This window comes from Tinamus guttatus, unplaced genomic scaffold (genome assembly GCF_059628265.1).
Source record: "Tinamus guttatus ecotype Peru unplaced genomic scaffold, ASM5962826v1 Tinamus_guttatus_pri_ptg000288l, whole genome shotgun sequence".
Lineage (NCBI taxonomy): Eukaryota > Metazoa > Chordata > Aves > Tinamiformes > Tinamidae > Tinamus > Tinamus guttatus.
The window spans coordinates 2777265-2798520 of record NW_028288822.1 but is presented as its reverse complement, the minus strand read 5'-3'; the positions used below and the strand labels follow the sequence as shown (position 1 = coordinate 2798520).

At 49.7% G+C, this 21256-nt stretch overlaps 1 protein-coding gene across 1 annotated transcript; it reads left to right on the top strand.

Annotated features, from left to right (window-relative positions):
• The first annotated feature begins 7030 nt into the window (after nt 1-7030).
• On the top strand, nt 7031-11272 carry SPRY1 (sprouty RTK signaling antagonist 1). Its single transcript, XM_088527663.1, has 2 exons — nt 7031-7121; nt 9948-11272. Exon 2 carries the CDS (start codon nt 10003-10005, stop codon nt 10963-10965), a length of 963 nt encoding a protein of 320 aa, XP_088383789.1. The 5' UTR covers nt 7031-7121; nt 9948-10002; the 3' UTR covers nt 10966-11272.
• Nucleotides 11273-21256: the final 9984 nt, after the last annotated feature.

Sequence of the window (21256 nt, the reverse complement as noted above, 5' to 3'; positions counted from 1 at the left end):
AAGCAACTAGCAACCTAGAAAATCAAGTCTGCAGGAACTAATGAGCCTGCAGGAGCACTTGTAATTGATTCAAGGTTTATTCATGTGGTGAGTTTAAAAAGGAACACTAAATAGCTTTAAAAAGTAATTGTTGACAGCAGTCCAGCTCCAAAAACATTGTTTTCTATTTACTTTCCATGTTTCACACCATTTGTGTAATAAAATACAAGTAGTGCTGACTTTTGAGATTCCCTCTGAACAACTAGTACAGTACCTGCACCAAAAACTCAGCATATGCTAGCACTATACTGAATACAATTTGATCTGCATAAGAATATCTTAGGCTTCTGTTCAAATTTTCTAAAGATGAGGCACTGGGACATTTAGGAAGGTAATATTAGTAAACTCTAAAGGTAAAGCGGTGTTCAGGTTCAAATAGATCAAAGTTTAAAGTTTTGACAATTGCCCTCTAGAGAGCTGAAATCCAGTCTTGGGGACAAAAGAGCTATTTCAGTGTTTTAAGAAACAGGAACGTAAATGTCAATTGAGGAGTTGACCTTAATATCTGCTCAAGGTGAAGAAAAGCTTTATAATTACTCTCAGGTCTCTGTCTCATCTTCTGTGTGTAAAAGATGGGACCCTACTCGGGAACTGCTGCCTTCCTATAAGGCAGTACCTGTCAGGGTCAACTCCACTCTGCCTTTCTGAAAAGCAGTAGAAACGCAAGCAGCAAGAAGGCTCCGTAAGGACCAGCATTTTCTACTTTTTGTTCTTCACATTGGATGAGTCATTTGGCTGGGCACGCATTCTGTTTGTCTGCTTACACACATGCTTCTTTCAGGGCAGATGACACCACTAAATCTATGCAAGCAGCAGTAAGCAGATATAGTATCGTCCTCAAAGATACTACAGTATTAGAGTAATGGTCCAGAAAAGAACACTTCAAGGACGTGTTAGCAGTGTTGGGGTATTACTTAGGGAGGGAAATCGGTTATGTGCATACCTTTTGAAGTTACTTAGCTTCGGTTTCCTGAGCGGGGGTCCTGATTAGGCTTAGAGAGTTTTTAAACTGAGTACGTTTCAGAGGAAGATGTGACCTTGTGCACTGAAGTTCCTTGGCTTCCCAGTAACAGTACGCTTAATGAATCAGAGAAAAAAAAACAAGTATCACCCTCGCGGTTTCAAAATACAGAGTTGCTCGGGGAGGGTAAAAGAAGGAAACTTCCCCCCCGCAATTTTTGGTGTCATAACAGCCACGTGTCGGTGTGTGTTGGTACACGCTCGCCTGGGCGGCAGCCAGGAGGGGAGGCCGCGCGAGCTCCCGCGGCCCGGCGCCCGGCCCGCCGCGAACCCGGCAGCGCCCGCGCTACCGCGTGGCTTTCAGGGCCTTTATCGTCAAGGATTTCTGCAGTCATTTTAGGTGGCAGGATTCTGCCCTTCTCAAACCAAAAGTATTTGAGAGATCATATATTTTATATAGGTAATATTTATGTTACATATTTTGCATATGCATGTATATATTATATAGAAGCAGATACATAGTGAGAGCAAATCCATACCCTGTCCTCAAAATCCAGGAGTCCCCTGACTTCCCAATCTCAGACAAAAGCAAGTTTAGCTCCTGATTTCTCTAGGAGCAGAATCGAGCCCCCCATACTGAATATTCTTTGTCAGAGAGTTATTGTCCTAGAAAGAGCCTTCAAGATGTGACTAGCAAGCTCTGAGAGTGTTCCTGAAAGCAAAGCACACCAAACCACATCAAACAGGAAAGCGATATCTTGGCACTTAATACTTGAATTGTCAAGTGCAAAATATAGTGTTTCTGAGAATTAAGACCCGGGAGATGAAAGAAGGAAAAAAATGCATTAATAAGATGAATAGCAAAATGACATTGTGTCGTTCTCTTATTGGGATGCAACAAACTGCCAGTGACTTTTAGTCTTTTTGGAGTTCTGGAGAGAAATCTTTTCCATGTCTTTTTCATCTATAAAGAGTAAAGGAAAGGTTTTATTTGCCACGAGAAACCAATAACCCTAAATTATTATTTCTTGAAGAGGATGAATTTGCAGCTGTCATGCCTCTGCATCTCTGCCCTTGAAGGCATCCTCTGCAGGGTCGGTTTCCCTGTGGCCGATGCTGGCCCGAGGTCAATGACTGACAAGGTCCCAGCTGTCTGAGAACTGGGTTTCTAGATATGTGTTTCCCTGTGTGTCATTTGGTTATCACACTTCCGTCGTAACATGAGGAGAAGGAAGATTCAGTTAAAAAAATACCCCCCTCACTGCAAACTTCTTTGAAAGGGGTCACGGCCATGGAAAAACCTTTCTGCTCAGAATCTGGGGAATTGAGGCTTCGTGTTTAAAATATCACCGAAACCCCTTTCAGCGGGTAAAGGAGAAGCACGATGCGGCAGGGGCAGAAGTTAGGGCTGCTCCGCAGTAGCTGTAGCAGCTGTGGAGGGGTCTAACCTACAGCTAACCTCAGCTGCCGACACGTTGCTGTTCTCTAGAACAACGAGAGAGGTGCGTGTGTCCACGGGGCGGTTGTGTCCTTGGGGCCAGCCCCACCGTTGCGGCTAAAAGCCGTCTCGGTTTCCGTGCGTTTCCATGCAGCAGTTTCCATGCGTGTTTTCAAACCACGCTGCTCCCGAGCCCTCCTTCAGGGGACAGTGGCAGAGCGCGTGGCCTGAGAGACGGGCGGCGCAGGAGCGTCCCCGCCAGCGCCTGCGTGACAGAAGCCCACGCAGGAGGGTGTTTCGGCGAGCAGGGAGCCCTCCCTCTGCCTCCGATGATGCCGCCCCGGCCGGGAGCGTCCCCGTCCCGACACGCGTGCGGGAGGTTGGTTCCCCACTCGTTCCTGCAGTGCCGTGCTGTTACTCAGCCGCGCTGGGTTTCCTCTGGCTAGGTTTTTATCAGCTATAATTAAAGCGGCCACCTCCTTTCCCTCGGCTCTCAGCACATACTTACACAGCTAATTCTGCAGGGCTTAATCCCGCTATGGGAATCCTGGTAGCTCTACTTGTTTGTTACCTAACGCGACTGCGTAAGAAAGCAAGAGAAAATGAAAAACAGGCTTACTGACCTTAAAAAAGAGGACCTGCTTAAACTCATACAACCGCGGAAAATAAATTATCCAGCTCTGCTCCACCCGTGGAATCACTATAACTTTCGCATTAATATTGTGATTTTTGGCAGTTCAACTGTATGCTAAAAACACAGCAGAATAAACCAGGGCAAGACTGGGATTTGATGCTGTGATCCAGCACCTTTGAAAAATACAACTCATATTTGATAAGGGCCGTGTCTTTAGGAGAGAGGAGAGACCTGCTCTCCTGTGCGTGATCCTGTGCTGTGTCTGTAGCACAGCCGTGGCCTCTCCTGTCCAAGGGCTCGGATATGTTGCTTCCTTTTGGGAGCTGGGCCCTGCTTGGCCCCCAGATCTCACGTGCGCACTGGCCGCCTGCTAGAAGTGTATTGCAAAGTGCGTATTACCAGGGCTTCAGATAAGAGGCAGTTAGAGGAAGACACCCAATTACCCTCCTAATTGTCTGATCACTTTATAATGTGGCTTTCCAGTGAAGTGACGTGGTCCTTTTGCTATCTCTGGCACTGCCTCGTTAATAATAGCTATTATTCAGCAGCGCATGATGCCTTTAATGTGTCTGCATCCTTCTCCAAAGGCTTCTACTACTCACGGGCATACTGTAGAATAGGAAAGAAACACGTTTTTTCCCCCCTCCTTCCACCTTATCATGACTATGTTTCTAAAATCAATGCCAAATTTTTGGAGGGACAGTCTGGTTTTAAAATTATCTATAAACAAAAATCTTGCTCTATACATAAAAATTTATGCGAATTCTTTATGCTGTTTGAGACAAATACTCAGGTTGAGTTTGTCTTAGAGTTGTTGTCTCAGATGATAAAGCAAGTATGCCTGCCCTACACACAGGTACTATTATGCTGAGAATCCTACAATTTTGTAAGGAAGAAAGAACAGCTTTTACTCTTAGCCCTGTTCTTAGCTCCTTAGTGCCTGTTTCCTTCTAATAACTTCAAAACTGTGGTACACATAGTTGGAATAATGTAGCTCAACACAGGAATATCCTCAGATAGGTGAGGATTAAATGACCAGAGGCCGTTCTGCTTTCCGTGCAAGGAATCCCATCTTCATAGATTGCTCAGTGCTAGGACAGGAAAATAAATGATGCAGATAATTTAGATGTGAATAAATGATTGTATTAAGCAGTAACGGTAAGTTTCCATTTGCAGAAAGTTTTTATATGGGTAAATGAAGCAAGGTTTATTAGCGAGTTTGCTAAAAGATAAAAAGGAACACAAAGTAAGGAAAGCATCGGTATCTTAGCACAGCAGCTAGGTGTGAAATCCTGAGAGACAACTCAACGAGGAGGAAGCAGACTCCATCAGAGTGCAGATAGCTGTGGGTGACCGAAGAGCGACTGTGTGGGTCGCGCGCAGTGACCAGCCGGGCTGCAGCCCGCGCTCAGCAGGGCCAGCGGCCAAGGGCCCCGCTGCTGGTAGGTGTCTCTGCTGGCAAGTTGTCTTTCCTACGGGGTGGGCGTGATGCAGCAATAGAACTTTTCTTCAAAGCGCTTTAGCTTCGTTTAGATTTTGACAGCAGCAGTGCATTGCTATTCTCCATAGCAAAAGCAAGATACCATTAAAAAATCAGGAAGGCCAGAGGAACGTGGAGGTTCTAGCTAAATCTCCCCCTACCTCAGTGTTTCGTGCTGTTTAGAAAGTTGAATTTTTGGTGATTCAGAAATAGCTAACGTGAATGAGGAGTGCTGTGTCGCGGAGAGCTGACCGTGCACAGGGGGCCATCTGAGGAAACACGGGTTTCTGTGGGTGGGTGCAAAGGACAGGGAAGGGAAATGTTCCCAAACCTGAACTTACTGTGCAAACTTCTGAATTTTGTTTCTTCTTAATCTGTGTTAAATTTGGGCATGGACCAAAACCCTAGCTCTGCAGTGCTTCCCCCTGCACTTTGATTTAATGTTCAGATGTGCGTGGAGCAGGTTCACATCAAAGTTTGCCTCTTTGTTCTGGGAGGTTTGCTTGGCTGCTGCCTTTTACTATCTCTTCTGCCTCTAAGAAAAACTGATGTTATCTTCTGAAGAGAAAGGCAAGATTTGCAGCAAGAGCTTCCCGCACGGCCCGCACACTGACAGCTATGCATACAGGCACACAAAAACATATATATACGTGTATGTTAGGAAAATAAAGACCTTATAAGTGTTAAAAATGTGCGGTAATACTGGTCTCATCCCAACAAATACATATTGCATCCCACATCGGGCACCTCTACCAGCTTATCCCTGCACAGTGCAGGGGAAAGACACAACCAGTGCAGAGGAAATACATGACCAGCCCCTTCTGCAGGTAAGGAGGCCGGCACAGAAATTCTGTTTATAATTGTACCTCGTTGTAAGTGTGAATGTGCTTCCTCTTAGTGCTTTGAGATCCTCGTATAGCTAAAAAGTGTTATTACAGCTGTGAAGATCGGTTGTTCGCTGGCAAATAACTTGTGCAAAGGTAAACACTTTCTCTGCTGAGTTTCCCCAGAGCCATGTTGGCTCAAGATAGTTATCACCAGGAAAGATGAGTGATGGGAACCGTAAATATCAAATTTTTCAAGCATTGTCACCTGTTTTGCCTGAAAAGATGCCTTGTGTTGATAGGGTGGTTTCTGCTGTTCACAGGCTAAGGCATCTCCGAATCCCCTATCCAAGAACAATCCCTGGGGGAAGAGCGGGAAGAGGGGCTGGACTGTGGCTATGATGAGCCCCCATCCCGTGTCTTGAACTACCTCTGGGAGCTGAGCTCTTTGCAAAGGGTTAGCCTTGGGCACGGGGGGCTGCTGTCTCTCGACTCCTTTCATCATGAGAGGGAAAGACAAGCTCCTCCAGAGGACAGTTGCAAGCCAGAAAATGTATTAGTTGATTGTCTGCGTGTCAGTCCTCAAGCTCAGGCTGTGCCAGGATGTAGTCATAAGGCGTGTCAAACCTTCCCCAAGTTGCCAACTTATTCTCCAGAATTTCACCTTTTTATAACAGAAGCTTCTCCTTGCTACAGTTTCCAAGAAAACCCAATGCAGGGACTCGCATGAGGCGCAGGCGTGCTTGTGGAGAGCCTCCTGATATAGCTGTAGGGTTTTGCCTTACTTATTCCAGCAAAGCCTGGATTCTGGTGCCAAGTGATAATAAGCTAATGCCAGTATTCTTGATTATTTTACTGACCCACTTAAGCCTGTCCTTGTATATGGAAAATCGAGCCGCTACGCTTGGCATAATTTTTAAGGAAGTACCCGCTTCGGAGATGTGAAAGATGTTAAGCAATGTCCTTGCAGAGCCACCACAGGCAAAATACACAGAGAATTTTGCGAGAAGGTGGCGGTTGCACGTGTGATGATGCTCAGACGTGGGGCAGAGCCCCACTAGTTTCAATGACTTTCTTTTGTTCTGTTTCTTCAAACAAGAGGTGTTTGTTGTTGTTGTTGTTGTTTGTTTGATTGTTTTTCCTGAAAGAGCTTTAAAATATACCTGGAGAATGCTACTTTTCTGCGTTAGGAATTTCTGTTGATTTGAGCAGAGAAAGTTGTACAAAATATTTAGAAAGGCTTCGCAGAAAAGGGTTTTGTGCCTTGTGCTTGCAGGGCTCCCGAGGCTACTCTGTAAGCAATCACATTTTCTAGTTGCCCGGGCAGTATTGGGGGTATAGTCGGGATATTGTCACTGCCACGCTGCGGATGGCTGAGGCCGGCGCTCGCCGTCGCTTGCACGTCTGCGGCCGGGAGCCGCCGGCTGCGGCTCGCGCGCGTGGGCAGCGCTGGGACACGCGCGGCGCGGCCGCTCCCGCGCGCCGCTCCCCCTGCCGGCCGGGAGCGCGCGCGGCGCGAGTCCACGCCGGGATTTCGCGGGCGCCGCGCGGGGACCCGCTGACATCACGGGGGCGCGGCCGGGCGGGCGGGGGCTGCGCGCTGAAAGGCGGCGCCGCGCGGCCGCGCTCAGTGCGGCGCGGAGCGGAGCGCGGAGCGGAGCGCGGAGCGGAGCCCACGCTGCCGGGGAGGAGCCAGCGCCGCGCCGCAAATGTGCCTGGGGACGCGGAGCTCTGCCTCGGCGCGAGGTGAGCGCCGCCGCCGCCGCGCGCCACGTGCGGGGCTGCCCGCGGGGACGGGGCTGCCCGCGCGGACGGAGCCTCCGCGCGGCCGTCGCGGACACGGGGCGCCCCGCGCGCGGCGCCGCTGCCGCCGCGAGGCTGTCAGGCGGCCGCCGCGGCGAGCACATGGCAGCGCCGCGCCTCGGGAACAAGTGTCTGCTCGTGGTGGCTGCCCGCGCTGCCCGCTCCGGGCTCGCTGCGAGGGGAGCGGAGCGGAGAGGCGGGCGCGGGGACGCGTCCCGCTCCCGGCGGCGCAGGAAGAGGAGAAGCCGGGAGGAAGGCGGGAATTGCGCCCTGCTGCGAGAGCGCGACCTCCCGGTGCGTGCGGGCAGGCGCGTCCCCGGCCCGGCGGGGAGCTGCGAGCGGCGGCCGCGGCTGCAGCGCCGCGGGCGGCTTTGCCGTTGCTAGCGGCTCCCTGGAAATAAGCGCGCTCGGGACTTCTTTCAGCCGGTGTGCGTGTTCGCGTGCACCTCCACACACGCGCGCGCGTGTTCCGCGTGGAGGCGGGCGCCGCGCAGCCGGCGCGCTCGCAGCGTGCGCGCGCAGAGGGGCCGGCAGGTGCCTGCGGGCGCCCGCGCCGCCCGCCCCGCTCTGCCCTCGGCGCCGCGGGGCTGCGGGCCTCGCGTGGGGGCACGGCCGCGCGGGGGAGGGGCGCCCCTGCGCGTGGGCTGGCAGGGGGATCGCGCGTGGAAGGGGGCGGGTCGCGGTGGGCGGCGGAGCGGAGCGGGGCGCCGGGGAATCCCCGCGGCGCCGTGTCCGCCGGCGCGGCCGCTTTAAAAGCCGGGAAGTCCGCCCGGCTCGGCGGGCAGCGGCGACCTCGGCGCTGCCCTCCCCCTGCGCCGCCGCGCGGGAGCGGGAGGAGGAGGAGGGCGGGGGGAGAAAGCCCTTGTTTTCATTCATAACTTTTTTTTTTTTTTTTTTCCGTTCTTTCTTTCCCCTCCTCTTCCTTCCTCGCCGGCAGCCGCTCGCGCCGCGGCCCCGCGCGGAGGGCGCCGCGCTGCCCCCGCGGGCCGGGCCGAGGCTGCGGCCGCGGCGGTGCCTCGCGGCGCTAGATTTGCCTTGCGTTGGGGGTGCGGGACGGCGAGAAAAGCTACTCTTCGCCCTCTTTTTTTTTTCTCTTCTTTTTCCCCCATTTTCCCGGGGCGGGGCTGCCGTGCCCGCCGCCCCCTCGCTCGCGGCGCTCCCCGCGCGTGCCCGTGCCCCGGGGCAGCCCCGCTCGCCGCCGTGTCCTCCCCACGCGTGGCGCGCGCCCTGCGGGCAGCTCGGCAGCCCGGCCCACCGCGGGAGGTAGCGCGGGGCTGTCTGGTGTCGTTGCGTTGGTTTCATCTCGGTGCCGTGCAGGTGACGTCCGGAAACCTCTGGCTCCCGGATCGCCACGGAGGCTTTTGCGTGGTGGTGGAGACTGGTAGGGAGCCTTTATGGACGTCCGGAGCAGTAGAGATTTGCAGCGATGTGTTTGAAGGAACCTTCCGTGCGCTTGTCCTTCCCTCGCTGTCCCCTTCTCTCTTGAGGTGGGACCAGCTCTGTGCCAGACGTGCCCCGGACAGCCAAGACACGCTTGGGCTCACTGCTGCTGCATGAGCTGTTAGGGATTGCCCTGTTGCCTCGCGCTTATCCTTCCCCTTCGCACAAACGCATGGCACTCCGGGGGGCAGGCATGTATATTACTTTAGTAGAAGTAGTTTGCTTTTTTGATTCTCTGGAGGCAGAGTGCAGGTTGGATCATCTTGCCTATGGTTTTACATATGTACAGGGCTGTCACTGTTGAATTGTCCAGATCAACCTTGTAATCCTCATGTCAGTAGTTGAACAGAGTGAAAAGGAGTTTGTACCATTTGCTTGGAAGTCAGAATAAAGGATGTGACACTCGAGGAACTTTTATTCAACAGTTTACCTTGTGACAAAGGATTGCTTGTTGTTGTTTTGAGTGTGTGGGTGTTTTTGTGTGGGTTTTTCTTGGGGGGGGCAGGGGGGAACACTTGTTATATAGAAATTACCTGTGGATGCGTAAAGGCAGTTATCCGATACCTACTTTATTTGACTCTTTCCTTCCTTCACACCCTGCCTTATGGTCAGAAAATACCTGAAAACCTGCTTCTATTTACGTTCTTGTTTTATTTTTACAAGGAGAGTATTAGATTTGGAGGTTCTGCAGCCTTCTTATAGAAAAGGTCTTCTCCACAGAACTTAGTTTGAATCTCTGTAACACATGTATTTCCCTTTAGAAAGGAGACGATAGAGGTGCACTAGGAGGCAAGTCTTCAGAGCATTCTGATGTTGCAAATGCAGGAGTTATTGTAGGAGGTGTGTGTGTGTCCGTCCCGCTTTTCTGCCATGCAGAGTATGAACCTGATGTGGTTATTTCCCATTTCTGGCTTCGCTTTGGGGCCACTCAGAATTGCTCTTGCTGATTAGATATTGACCTTGGTAGTGAGTGAGAGGCATGCAACTTCCCATGGATTGCCAAGCAAGCACACAGAATAATACTAGTTTTGATTTTATTTATTTATTTTTTAATAGCATAGGGTGTCCTTTTGCATTCCTCACCTCTGATGCTATCCCGAGACACCCCCCCATTACTGGACTTTGGCCAGATCCTCAGTGTCACCGTAATCCCCTGCTGAAAGAGATGGGTACCAGGTGGCTAGTCTGTGGTTTGCCATATCATTCCTAGTTTCCCAAAACATCCTGCTCTTTATTCCTCTCTTGCCCTTGGATCTTGCGTACGCATGCGTGCACGTATACGTGCAGACACACCATGTTTATTTACACCATTTTTTATTGCTCTTCTAGGATTTCAGATGCATGCCAGGTTCCCACTGAGTGCCAGAAGCAGAGCTCACTGCAGATGGAGCCCCAAGGTCAGCATGGCAGCGGTGGTTCGTTGGTGGTGATCCAGCAGCCCTCCTTGGACAGCCGGCAGCGGTTGGACTATGAGCGAGAGAGCCAGGCAACGACTATTTTGTCACTGGACCAGATCAAGGCGATCCGGGGCAGCAATGAATACACTGAGGGTCCATCTGTGGTGAAAAAGTCAGGGCCACGGACAGCACCGAGGCAAGAGAAGCATGAGAGAACTCACGAAATTATACCAATTAATGTGAATAATAATTACGAACACAGGCCCAGCCATGGGGGGCACCCGGCACAGCAGCACCACGCCAGGGCTCCCATCCTGAGCAGATCGACGAGCACAGGGAGCGCGGCGAGCTCGGGAAGCAACAGCAGCGCCTCGTCGGAGCAAGGGCTGCTGGGGCGCTCACCTCCGTCCAGGCCGGGCTCGGGCCACCGGCCCGATCGGACGATCCGGACGCAGCCCAAGCAGTCCTCTCTGATCGTCGATGATCTGAAGGGTCCCTTGAAAGAGGATGTGACGCAGCACAAGTTCATCTGCGAACAGTGTGGGAAGTGCAAGTGTGGCGAGTGCACGGCGCCGAGGGCCCTGCCGTCGTGCTTGGCCTGCAACCGGCAGTGCCTGTGCTCTGCCGAGAGCATGGTGGAGTACGGCACGTGCATGTGCCTCGTCAAGGGGGTCTTCTACCACTGCTCCAACGACGACGAAGGGGACTCCTATGCGGATAATCCCTGCTCCTGCTCCCAGGCACATTGCTGTTCTAGGTACCTGTGCATGGGAGCCATGTCCTTGTTTTTGCCTTGCTTGCTCTGCTACCCTCCTGCAAAAGGATGCCTAAAACTGTGCCGAGGGTGCTACGACCGCGTCAATCGCCCAGGCTGCCGGTGCAAGAACTCCAACACTGTCTATTGCAAACTGGAGAGCTGCCCCTCCCGGGGTCAGGGCAAGCCCTCATGATTTTTGGAGGGAGGTTTGCTTCCTCCAGCTCTTACTTTCAGGTTGTAGCTGTTTTGTTTGGTTCTTCGCGCGCTTTCCTTTTTCTCCCCCACTTCTCCTACTTAAGTTCTTCCCTTTGCATCTCTACTCTCCTCCTGTTGCTCTCTTGGTCTCATCTCAGCCGAGCGTGGAGCGTTTTACGTGGTCGCTGCTGCTGCCTGGTACCCGCATCTGCCTCCCCACTTCGGGAGGGCTTTCCGAGTCAGCCACTCAACCACTCCTGAAAGAGGCAGCGAGGGCTCCCTGGGCTCCTCTGTGGCCTCTTGCTCTGTGAATATCTTCCCAAAGATGTTTTTTTCTGTTCTCGGCAGTTCTTGTTAAGTTTTTGTTTGGTTTTTGTTCCTTTTAACCCCCGGGGTTCCAAGGAGTAACTGTTTCATGAGTGAGCTGGATTGTGATACAACATTTTGTTTGCATCCTTTCTGGACTGGGATGCAAAATAAAGGCTTTACCAAAAGAAAGGCCTGACTCCTCTGCAAGCAACCTGTTTTTCCTTTTTTTTTTTTTTTTAATATTATTATTTTTTCCCCCTCCTGTTTTGTCCTAGCCTTTGGAATGGTCTCAGTCCTGAGCTGTACCTGATTGCTCCTCCCGTGCCTGCCCCTTTTTTACTTTTAATGTTTTTTCATTTTTTGCTTCACTATGTAGATCTTCACATTGGAGACGTTATGGCTGCAACCTACTCACTTACGGCTGTCAAATCTTTGAAGGATATGGCTCACTCCATCCTCTTGTTCCTTTCTAGCGTCCCTCGGTATCATGTCGACATTAAAGTTGGTGGTGTCCATATATCCACGCAGTCTTCAGGTGTCATTAAGTTGCCTAAATGTTTCTTGTGATCCTTTGGGTTTAGTGAGTTTAGCTCTGCTCTGTACTTTATAATTTTATTCTGTTCTCTGTTTTATTGCCTTAGCCACGGATTGTGGTCCTTTTTTGTATATTTTATGTATAAAACACAAAGTTGAATTCTGACTATTTTTAAGACAAAAGTCTGTTAAAACTTTTTTTATTGTAAAGAATATTTATTATGTGAATCTCTATTATTTTATGATATTTATTGCAAAAGACTTTGAAAATGTACTCTTGTCTGAATATAACAAAATATCAATACTTAACGAAATAAGAATGACACGAAGAAAGTACATATGTTAACTATAATGCAGAAAATATATTAATTAATGAAAATGGCTCTTGAGTTCTTCATTATACTGACAGGTTTTGAGCTGCATATTGCGAAGAGTTTGGTTATTTTTTTTTCTCTCTTGTCATTTGTTAGGTAGCAAACAGCTTCCTATCTATACTTTGAAACCACTGGTCTAGTATATGCAATTGAATGTATGCACTGGGGTTAAGAGAGTTGAAAGTGCCAAGAGATGTAGGCCCTATTTTTTTTTTTTTTAACCAAAGTGTTTGCAAATACAGCTGTGGAGGAGGAGGAGGAAGCAGCCTTAACTTGAAGCAGTTGTTTCCTAAAGAATACCAAATTAACATGTGAATTTTATTTTCAGTTTCCTATATATAGCATCTTGGCTAGTTAAGTTGTACACCTACTGAAGCAATGAACCTACTGAGTGCAAATCTGAATAAAAGGCAAGAGGCAGGGTGAAAAGTAATGGCTCTGTTGCTGTAGTTTGCTGCCTTTGGAGGTTGGCGCTTATAAAGGTGTGTCTGGGTGCCTGTTTTTGGTGGATTTTTTTCTTCTCCATATGTTTCCCTGGTGTTAACAGGGGCTACTTTCTGCCTTTAATGTAAAGGCTCTGAAGGGTGAGTGACCTTAGTGTCACAGCTACTTGTGGTTATTGAAGACATACTCAGCCAAAAAGCTGTTCATTAGAATGAATGGGGAAGTCTTGTTCTTCCTTTCCTGTGGGTCAAGGCTTACCGGCACAGCTTTTATCAAGTAACATGCTTATTAAATGGATGCAGTCTACGCAGAGTTCTAGTGGTTCTAGAGAAACTCTGCTCTACCAGCACGGTGGTAGCTCGCTGCATCTCACGTGTGTGTTTTGATGTCTCACTGCTTTGAGCTGCCGTGCTGGGGCCGTGCTAGCCCGTGGTGTGTGGGTGATGTGAACAGGCTGGACTCTCCTGGTTGCCTCCATCACGGCTGCCAGGAGCACTCTCCCGGTTGAGTTCTAGGTCCAAAGGCTACCAGTTTACAGGCTAGGAAATTTGTCAGGTGGCAGCGTATATTTGCGTCTACGTGTATATATGTAAAATGTACTTTCCAAGGTTCACTGCGCGTGTGCTGAAGCCCAAGCAGGAGGAGCAGGCGGCTCACGCGCTGGTCGCCGCTGCTTCCCGCCGTGACAGCTGCAGGCTGCCCCGGCGCACAATGAGCTCCTTGTCGGGCCGTCGCCGCCGTGGCCGCGCGTGGGACTGGGCCCTGGCCATGGCAGCAGCGGGGCAACTGCTTCCCCGGAGCTGCCGACCGCCCAGCTGCGCCTTGGCCGAGGTGGCTATGGGGGCTGCGAGTTGCTCTTCTTCAGGAAATCCTATTTATACTGCTGCCCGCTCTCTTTCCAGGCAGCTGATGCGCTTGTTTTCTGCTTTGGTTTGTTTCTTAGCAGAAGTGGGAAAAACCCGCAGGACCCACATCTATTCTGCCCCTCAGTTAATTTCTTCCACTCTTAGCAGTGTCACGCTAGCCTGTGCACACTGTTTCAGATTTCTTAACAAAAAAGCACCTGTTCCAGTGAGTCAGATTAATTAATGCTCTTTTTACTAACTAGAGGAATAATATTTCAGTTTCTCGTGAGGCAGATTTACTGTTAACGATCTCTTCTCTCACACAGAAATTCAAAGCTAATAGCTCCGGTTCGCATGAAGCGAGATCGTACGTTGCCCCAGCTCTCTACGCAACAGCAGAGGAGGGAGAGCAGTGGTTTTTTGCTGTTTGGAGGTTGTATCTCTTGCTTATGGAAATGACTGTGGCTTCTTGGGATTGATGGATTTTGTGGATGTAGGATGGCACAAAGGTGGGGAAAGGCATTTCTAGGGGAAAAGAGCTGAGCGAGCCAACAGGTGTGTGGAAAAGCCCTCCCCAGTCCGAACGGGCAGGCATAATTCTCCCGCGGTCTTCTACATTAAATGTGCCCTTGGTAGCCCTTGCGATTCTGCTAGCTTTTCAGTGTTCACTTTGGCAACACTGAAAATAAGTAGCACGGGTAATGATTGCCCAGAGGAACTGTGTTTTGTTCTAGGGGGATGGGTAGGTTTGCCAAATGCTAATGGGATTTTCAAGGATTAGGAGACGGAAGTGAGGATCTCAGTTCTTGAGCCCAGACTTTGTCAATGGGCAGCTCAAGGTGCTTTCTGCATATCTGTGCAGAGCCAAAGTGTAAAGGGCCCGGCTGCCATTAAAACAGATTATTTAGGTAACTGATTTTAGGTGGCTTGGAGATTTCGTTTTGAAAAAATACCCAGCATGAAATGGCAGCACAGTAAGTAGGGAAGTTCAGCTGACCTGCTAACCCAGTTGTATCAGTCTTGATGGATCTGAGCAAGTCTGCCCTCTAGTCATGTAGGCACAGTAGACTTCCAAAATGGCCCACGTAAGGCCTGAGATGGAGGGCAAGGAGGAAGCTTCTGCAAGCCAGAGTCCAAATGTGAGCTTTAAAGAGTGTCGTGAAACTTGTAGGAAGAGATGAGTTTTGGAAATGGATGGCAAAGAAGATTTCAGATTCCCCACGGGAGGAACACAGAGCTAGGCGGAGCATTTGGGAGTGCTGAGTTGCTTTGAAAGAAAGCTCTGTTATGGTAATTCTAGCATCAGTGACAGTGTTATCCAAGAGGGATAATGCTTAGCAAATGAGGAGCATCTCGCCCCTCCTTATGGTTCCATATCATAACGACAAGTGGGAGAGGATTAGCTCCTCTGTCTGTGATAAAGCAAAGCCACTAAGAGGGATTAAAAGGGCTATATGAAGTGTTTTAATGGACTTATATGAAATAATAGATTTTTGTCCTAGAGGAATGTTCAGGACTCACTGATACCTCTGTCTTTCTTGTTCTACAAAAATTGCCTCCAAATTTGGAGGAATCACGATTAATTGTTGGCTTTCTTCCAAATGGAACTTTGTGTCAGTCATGGTGGTGCCTCAAAAAACTTGCAACATATATCTATATATTTCTACTATCACACAGCCAGGTTTATCAGGCCATATAAAATGCACCTACAGTTGTTGTTCAGCGCTGGGGATGTCTCTTCTAAAGCAGTGCTTAAACACCCGTCCTTTCTAGGGAGACTATGTTCTCACCTTGTTTTTTCTCACTGATGAGAGCAGCCAAGGGCTGCTTGAGAGCAGCTACACGGCCGTGCGGTGCCTGATGTGACAAGAGGTTTTAAACCATCTTGGCATGGGCCACAATACCAGAAGCCAACAAGCCTTTATTCTCGTGGAGCTGTTTAATGCTTTATTTGTATTTGTGGAAAACAGATGCGATGCTGTTAGTTTTCCCAGGGTAGTGCTTGGAGCTGCCACTCCTGCTTCTCCAGGTGGAAGTGTCTTCAGATGAGGCACTTCCTCACTTAGCAGGAGATAAATATGAATACTGGGCATAATCGCCGTGGCCACACCTCATTTTATTTCGTGGATTTATATACACAGGAGTGAAATCATAGTCTTGCTTTTGCCTTTTATTCAAAAGCACCGTGAATCCACGCAGATCTTTTGATATTTCTGATAGATACATGCATTTGGAAGAAAGCCGAAAACAGTAGGGTAAAAGGAAGAGAAAACATGTATTTCTAGGTGGATGACACTGCCAAGCATATTGCAAAATCGGCTGCACTGAACCTGGTGCCGTAATTACTGTGAGTTGCTTGTTTGAAGAAGTGAAACATGCATTTGTTTCACTAGTGGCAGGGTTTTGGTTTTGTTGTTTTTTTTTACTGTTTTTCTTAAATAGGGTTGGCTAGTGCGCTGCCTAGAGTTTATTCATAAGTGTTAAGATTTTCTTAGTTTATAAAAGAGGAAAAGATCAAAAAAAAAAGTGCAAAACCAAGTTATTCTATAGCTGAAATACCTTAAACATATGCTAAAACTACATACCATCATAACTGATTAATTACTTAATAGATGTTTTAAATACAATTACCTGTCTCCTGGAGAATCCTCTAAGCTGCAACCCACACAACAGTCCTTGCACCGCTCTCAGGATGCCTCCTTCACACCTCAAGGATGAGGAAAAGCTGAAGTTACCTGGCCCAGGAAAGATCCTCCTCGAAGTGCCACTGCTTTCTTCAGTGGAGTTTGACTTGATGCCTGTAGATCCGCGAGCTTTATGAGTAGCACACTTTAACACAAAACACAATTAGAACGGTTGCCTGGGAGGAGGGAGGAAATGCAGGGCTTCTTCTCCAGCCTGGGTGCTGGGAGATTGTGTGGTACCTTGTTTTTAATGTAACGTTTCCCAGCTGCATGTGGCTAAAACCCGTGTCTTCCCATTTCCCTGGCAACTTTTGTTTATCTGACCTTTTCTTTTTAAAGAATAAGTGTACATTTGCTGTTCATTATTTTAGATAGCATGCAAAGTTCTTCTGGATGCAAAATGCTATGGCTATGCTACTGCACTGCTGACGCATCTGCTGATTTACTCTGTTCCTATGTGCTTTATATCCCTTCTGAATCACTAAAGGGGCTACTGAGTAGTCAGAGTGGAAAATACGTTATAGATGGATCTTGGGGTTTTGTTTTGTTCTGAAGTTCAGATCTAGATGCGCTTTGCCCAAGCTCATTGATATCTGTGTCTTGTATTTCCTTACGCAGTTGTGCAGATGCTCAAGTATAGCTGGGAATGCATACATTCTGCTGCACGAAGTAGTTGAGGGCTCTCTCTAGAAGCAGGTGGCAGACATATAAGAAGTCTCTCGGTATTTGCTGCTTGCATTTTTGTGTATTTTTCAATCTCAAGTTCATGGGTGTGCTCCCCTTGTTGGCCCTTGTGCCTCACGCTGGCCCAGGAGCGCTTGCCGTGGGGGTAGCGCAGGCCCCTGTTGCTGCGGCACAGCGGGGATGTCGCCCTCGCCACCACTGGGCTGCTCTGCTCTTTCTGCCGACAGCACTGGGGCAGATGTCGGGACAACGTTGTCTGCTCAGGTGACAAAAGCTGCGTTACCTCATGGAGTGGCGCCGGGGGGGCACCGGTGCCAGCAGCACCTGGCCTGGCGCCTCGCGCTCCCTCTGCGCCCGCAGGTGTCGGAGCAGGAGACCCCGCTGAGGGCTGGACGCGCAGCGCGTCCCGCAGAGCGCTCGGTGTGGGCAAACGGTGCGTGGCGACACGCCACAGCCGGCCTCGGGCGGGCAGGCCTCGCGCCCTTACCGTTCGGAAGTCACCTTACCATCCTTGGGAAAAACATAGCAGAGGGACAAGTTTAAAATGCCTTTGGTGCAGCGCACTGTGCAGCATCGTCCAGCCTGCCTGCAATGAGCACTTCCACATTCACTAGTTTATTAAAATAACATTTGAAAGCAGTGGTCAGGCTGCTCTCTAGCTTTTGGCTATCTGGGAGATCTTGGTCAAAGCCTGACTAATACACCGTGTTCGCAGGGGCCCAAAACCCCAGCCAGATCCTATGGCCTTCCAATTAAAATCCTTTATTTTGCCAGATTTATTTTGTAGGCCTTACTAAATAGATGAGCCCAGGGATTCTAATGGGGCATATTTGGGGAGGAATGTGGTCTTTGTTGCCGTGAATGGTTGGGAGCAGCTTAGGGGGCTGCCAATTTCCTGCTGCCTTTCAGAGCTGCAACCTGAGCCGGGCTGGCTGCTGGCGGGCGCTCGGCAGCCCCACACAACGCGCCTCTTCTTGCGCCTCCGCTTCCGTGCGCCGGATAGCGCGAGGGGCTCCAGACCAGCCCTGCAGGTAGTTCACAATAAATGATGTTTGCTCTGCGTCTTTATTTATTTGTTTCTTTATGCGCTGCTGAAGGGAGAAGTCCGCCCCAACAGAGCTCCTGCACTGGAGTCCTGGGAATGCAACCCCAGGTGTCTCCTGAGTGGGCCGGCGCCAGTCCAACGTGCTCCCAAGGAAATCCTGGGAAAAGCAGAGCTGAAGAGCCACTGGGTTGTGGGAAGTGCTGGAGGACCAAGCTGCAGAGCCTGGGCTGGCTTTGGGCAGGCCAGCGTGTCAGTGGTCACTGCTGCAAACCTGCTCCTCCACACGGGGCCCTGGTTCTTGGGCCCTCAGTCTGCTTTACAAGGTGCACGCCTCTCATGCCTTGTTGATGTTTATGTGGGGTAGTAAAATATTTTCCTGTGTACATTACATCTAGGAAATCACCTGTCCATCAAAGGTTTATCTCAAATACAGAAGCTTGTGTTTGCCACATGAAGATACACACATCAAATGTTTAACATTGTCTGGTTAATCCAGGGCTGAGGGCACCTAGGAAGTAGCTGTGGAAAAGATGATCTTGCATCAGTATCAGCTTTTATGTAAAAACACACTGCACAGGCTTGGGGCAGAGCGGAAAGGCCAAATTCGGATGCTCGAGCGCCATACAGGTGGCACAGCGTGAGGTTAATATCAGAAAAAGGGTCACCTTTCTTCAACCACAGAAGTGACTCTGCGCTTGCCTGGCCGCCGTGAGCTAATATGCTGGAAAGTTTGGAAAAAAATGGGAAAAAACAGAAGTGGACCTTTGAACATGCTGATGCAGAGCGGTCTCGGCGGGTGTGCAGAGCTAGCTGTTTATCTGACCTTGCTGCGTGTGTGGAAACTTCCTGAGCAAACAGGATGCTGGCGCACGCACGTCGCGCGCTTGCCCGGTGCGGACGTGCCCACTTGCTCTCTGTGTCTGCAGGGCTTGTGCCTGCAAGCGCCGGCGGAGAAATGGCAAAGCTTGCTCTGGTAAAACCTGCTCCAGTAAGCCCTGCCTAATATGAGCCAGGCCAGGCTTGGTGACTGCTCTCTCTCCTTGCCTCCCTGCCCGAGGATGTGGCTTTGGAGGTCGTTACTGAGACTGTGGATGTGGGTATAGGGCAGTGGGCTGAAAACGAAGCATCTAGCAGAACCTGATAAACCGCTGCATGTGCCCTGCCAGCTTATGCCTTTGGGTAAGGTGTATTTAAAACAAACAAACAAACATCCAGAAATAAAAAGAAGAAACAATTCTGTAATTTATGTTTTCCCAAAGGCTTTGGGAAAAGTTGTCTGACTCGATGACCTACTTCTGTTTCTCCTCCTTCCTGGCGTAGCTGTCCCTTGTACTGCTATGGCCTGATTGACTTCTTTGAGGCTGTACATTTTGCAACACAAATGATCCCCAAACGGGGAAAGGCCTGCAACGCTCTGGGTGGGTGTCTCCTTCAGAGCGGGGAAATCTGCTGTGTTTGGGTGATGAGCTCTCCTTGCTGGTCTTCACCATGAGCTCTGAGAAAGGGGCGGGAGGGATTTTAAGCAGGGGCTTAGAGCCAGGCTGTAAAGTTGCCTCACTCGTAGCTTTGTTGGGTGACTGTGATTATTTCCTCCTTTCCTCGGTTCCTTGACAATAATTTAGGAAGTGTGCGATGACCTTGAGCTCTTTTCTTCTGGAAAACCAATGTGTAGTTTAGTGGGCGTTCATTAATTTTGGCTTTTATCAGAGCTGCTCCTGAATCTCATACCCTCGAGTTAGATGCTGTAGCATTAGCAATATTTGTAAATATAACTTACATTTACAGTGTAGTCGTATTTGTAAACGAAAGCCACTGTGGAATGCTACAGTAACCATAACAATTTGCAATTCCTAGCTCCTAGAACACGTGAGTAAACTTGGCAAGGATTGCCTGAACGCAATAAAATGGGTGAAGGATTGCCCAAGTCCTATTTATTTTCTTCCTCTTTCAAATGGAATTTAATCCAGAGAACCCAGGAGACCCTGATTTACACTCTTTTACCTCAAGAGTGTGTGCATGTGGCTGTCACCTAAACCAACTTCTTCCTGTGCACCCCAGCGAACAAAAGAAATGCATTTGGTCGGCATATTCAGCAGATCCATGCAGAAAGGAGGAACAACTCTGTTGCCTTCAGCTGCAAATTCAGCCCCCAAACGGGAAACGAGAGCCTGGAATGAAGCTCTTGAGTCCATGTAAAGCTACCTAGGGTAGGGCCCTGTTTTCTGGGTGACACAATCTCAGGATTTCTGAAAATCAAGTAGTTTAGCTGGATTCCTACCTACCAGAATCAAACTATATGCCTTTGGCTTTAAAATCTGGAACTTGTAAGTCAGTTTTGCTTCTAAAAGGGAAATGATCGAAATGATCAAGACAAAGCTCAGCATGGATTTGGGTGTACAAGGGCCTCTCTGGTGAGAGCAGAGCTGGAAAAGGGGCAACGGCAAGAGTGCGAGTGTCCTCGTCAGGTGGGGCACGGCTCCGGAACGTCGCCTACCCAGGGGCAGGAGCACTGGCATTTGCTAACGCTGCCTCTTTGCAGGCTTAGCATTGGAGGCTGTTTAAACCATAGTGCTCATCGTAGCCTCTTTTGAAGTTTGATTGGAGCTAATTAAAGCATGAGAAGAAAAGCAATTTTATGCTGTATGTGTGTTGGAGGAAGACTATTATTTTGAACCAATCTTCACACCCTAACCAAAGGAAAAGCGGAGCCAACATAAGCTCTGGATAAGCTACCCATGCTCAGAAGAGGCCACCACGGCGCAGCAGCAGTGCCTGGCCCCGCGGAGGGCCCTGAAGCTCCGCTGCGCGCGGCTCCGTGTCGCACCGGGACAGGAGCCGCTGCCCCAGCCCGAGCTCGGCACGCTCCGCAGGCCTTCTGGCTTTGACTGAGACCGTGTGGAAAAAGTGACTTTCTGTCTCTTCTGGGGTGTCCGGGCAAAACACAACCTACAATAAAAATATAAGCCGTGACACCAGACGCGTAACTGCGTGATAGCTAACACTTTCCTCTGGCGGCTTTTGCCCTCTGTGGGCATCAAGATGGTACGTGGCAACATTTGCATATCCACGCAGCACAAAACAGAGCTTCTCTCCCTGATGTCTAAACTTTCCCCTGTGAATCTGGGCACTGCTGTCGGCCGTGCTTGTACATGGTGTTCTGCCGCAGAAAACGATGCCTCCGACGTGTTTTGCAAAAGGGATGTCGATTTGCCAAAACAAATGAAGGGCAGAGGAATGCCTGACTACTTTGTTTTCATTTTATGTAACCTTTACAATATCCGCTTACAGCGTCTCCCAGATAAGCAGGTGGCATGCCAAAAAAATAGAATAGTTAAAACTTCTGATGATCTCATCTGATCTCTCTGCTTTA

Bases quoted from the DNA above. Each gene is read 5' to 3' on its own strand.
- SPRY1 (XM_088527663.1), top strand. From the start codon at position 10,003: ATGGAGCCCCAAGGTCAGCATGGCAGCGGTGGTTCGTTGGTGGTGATC.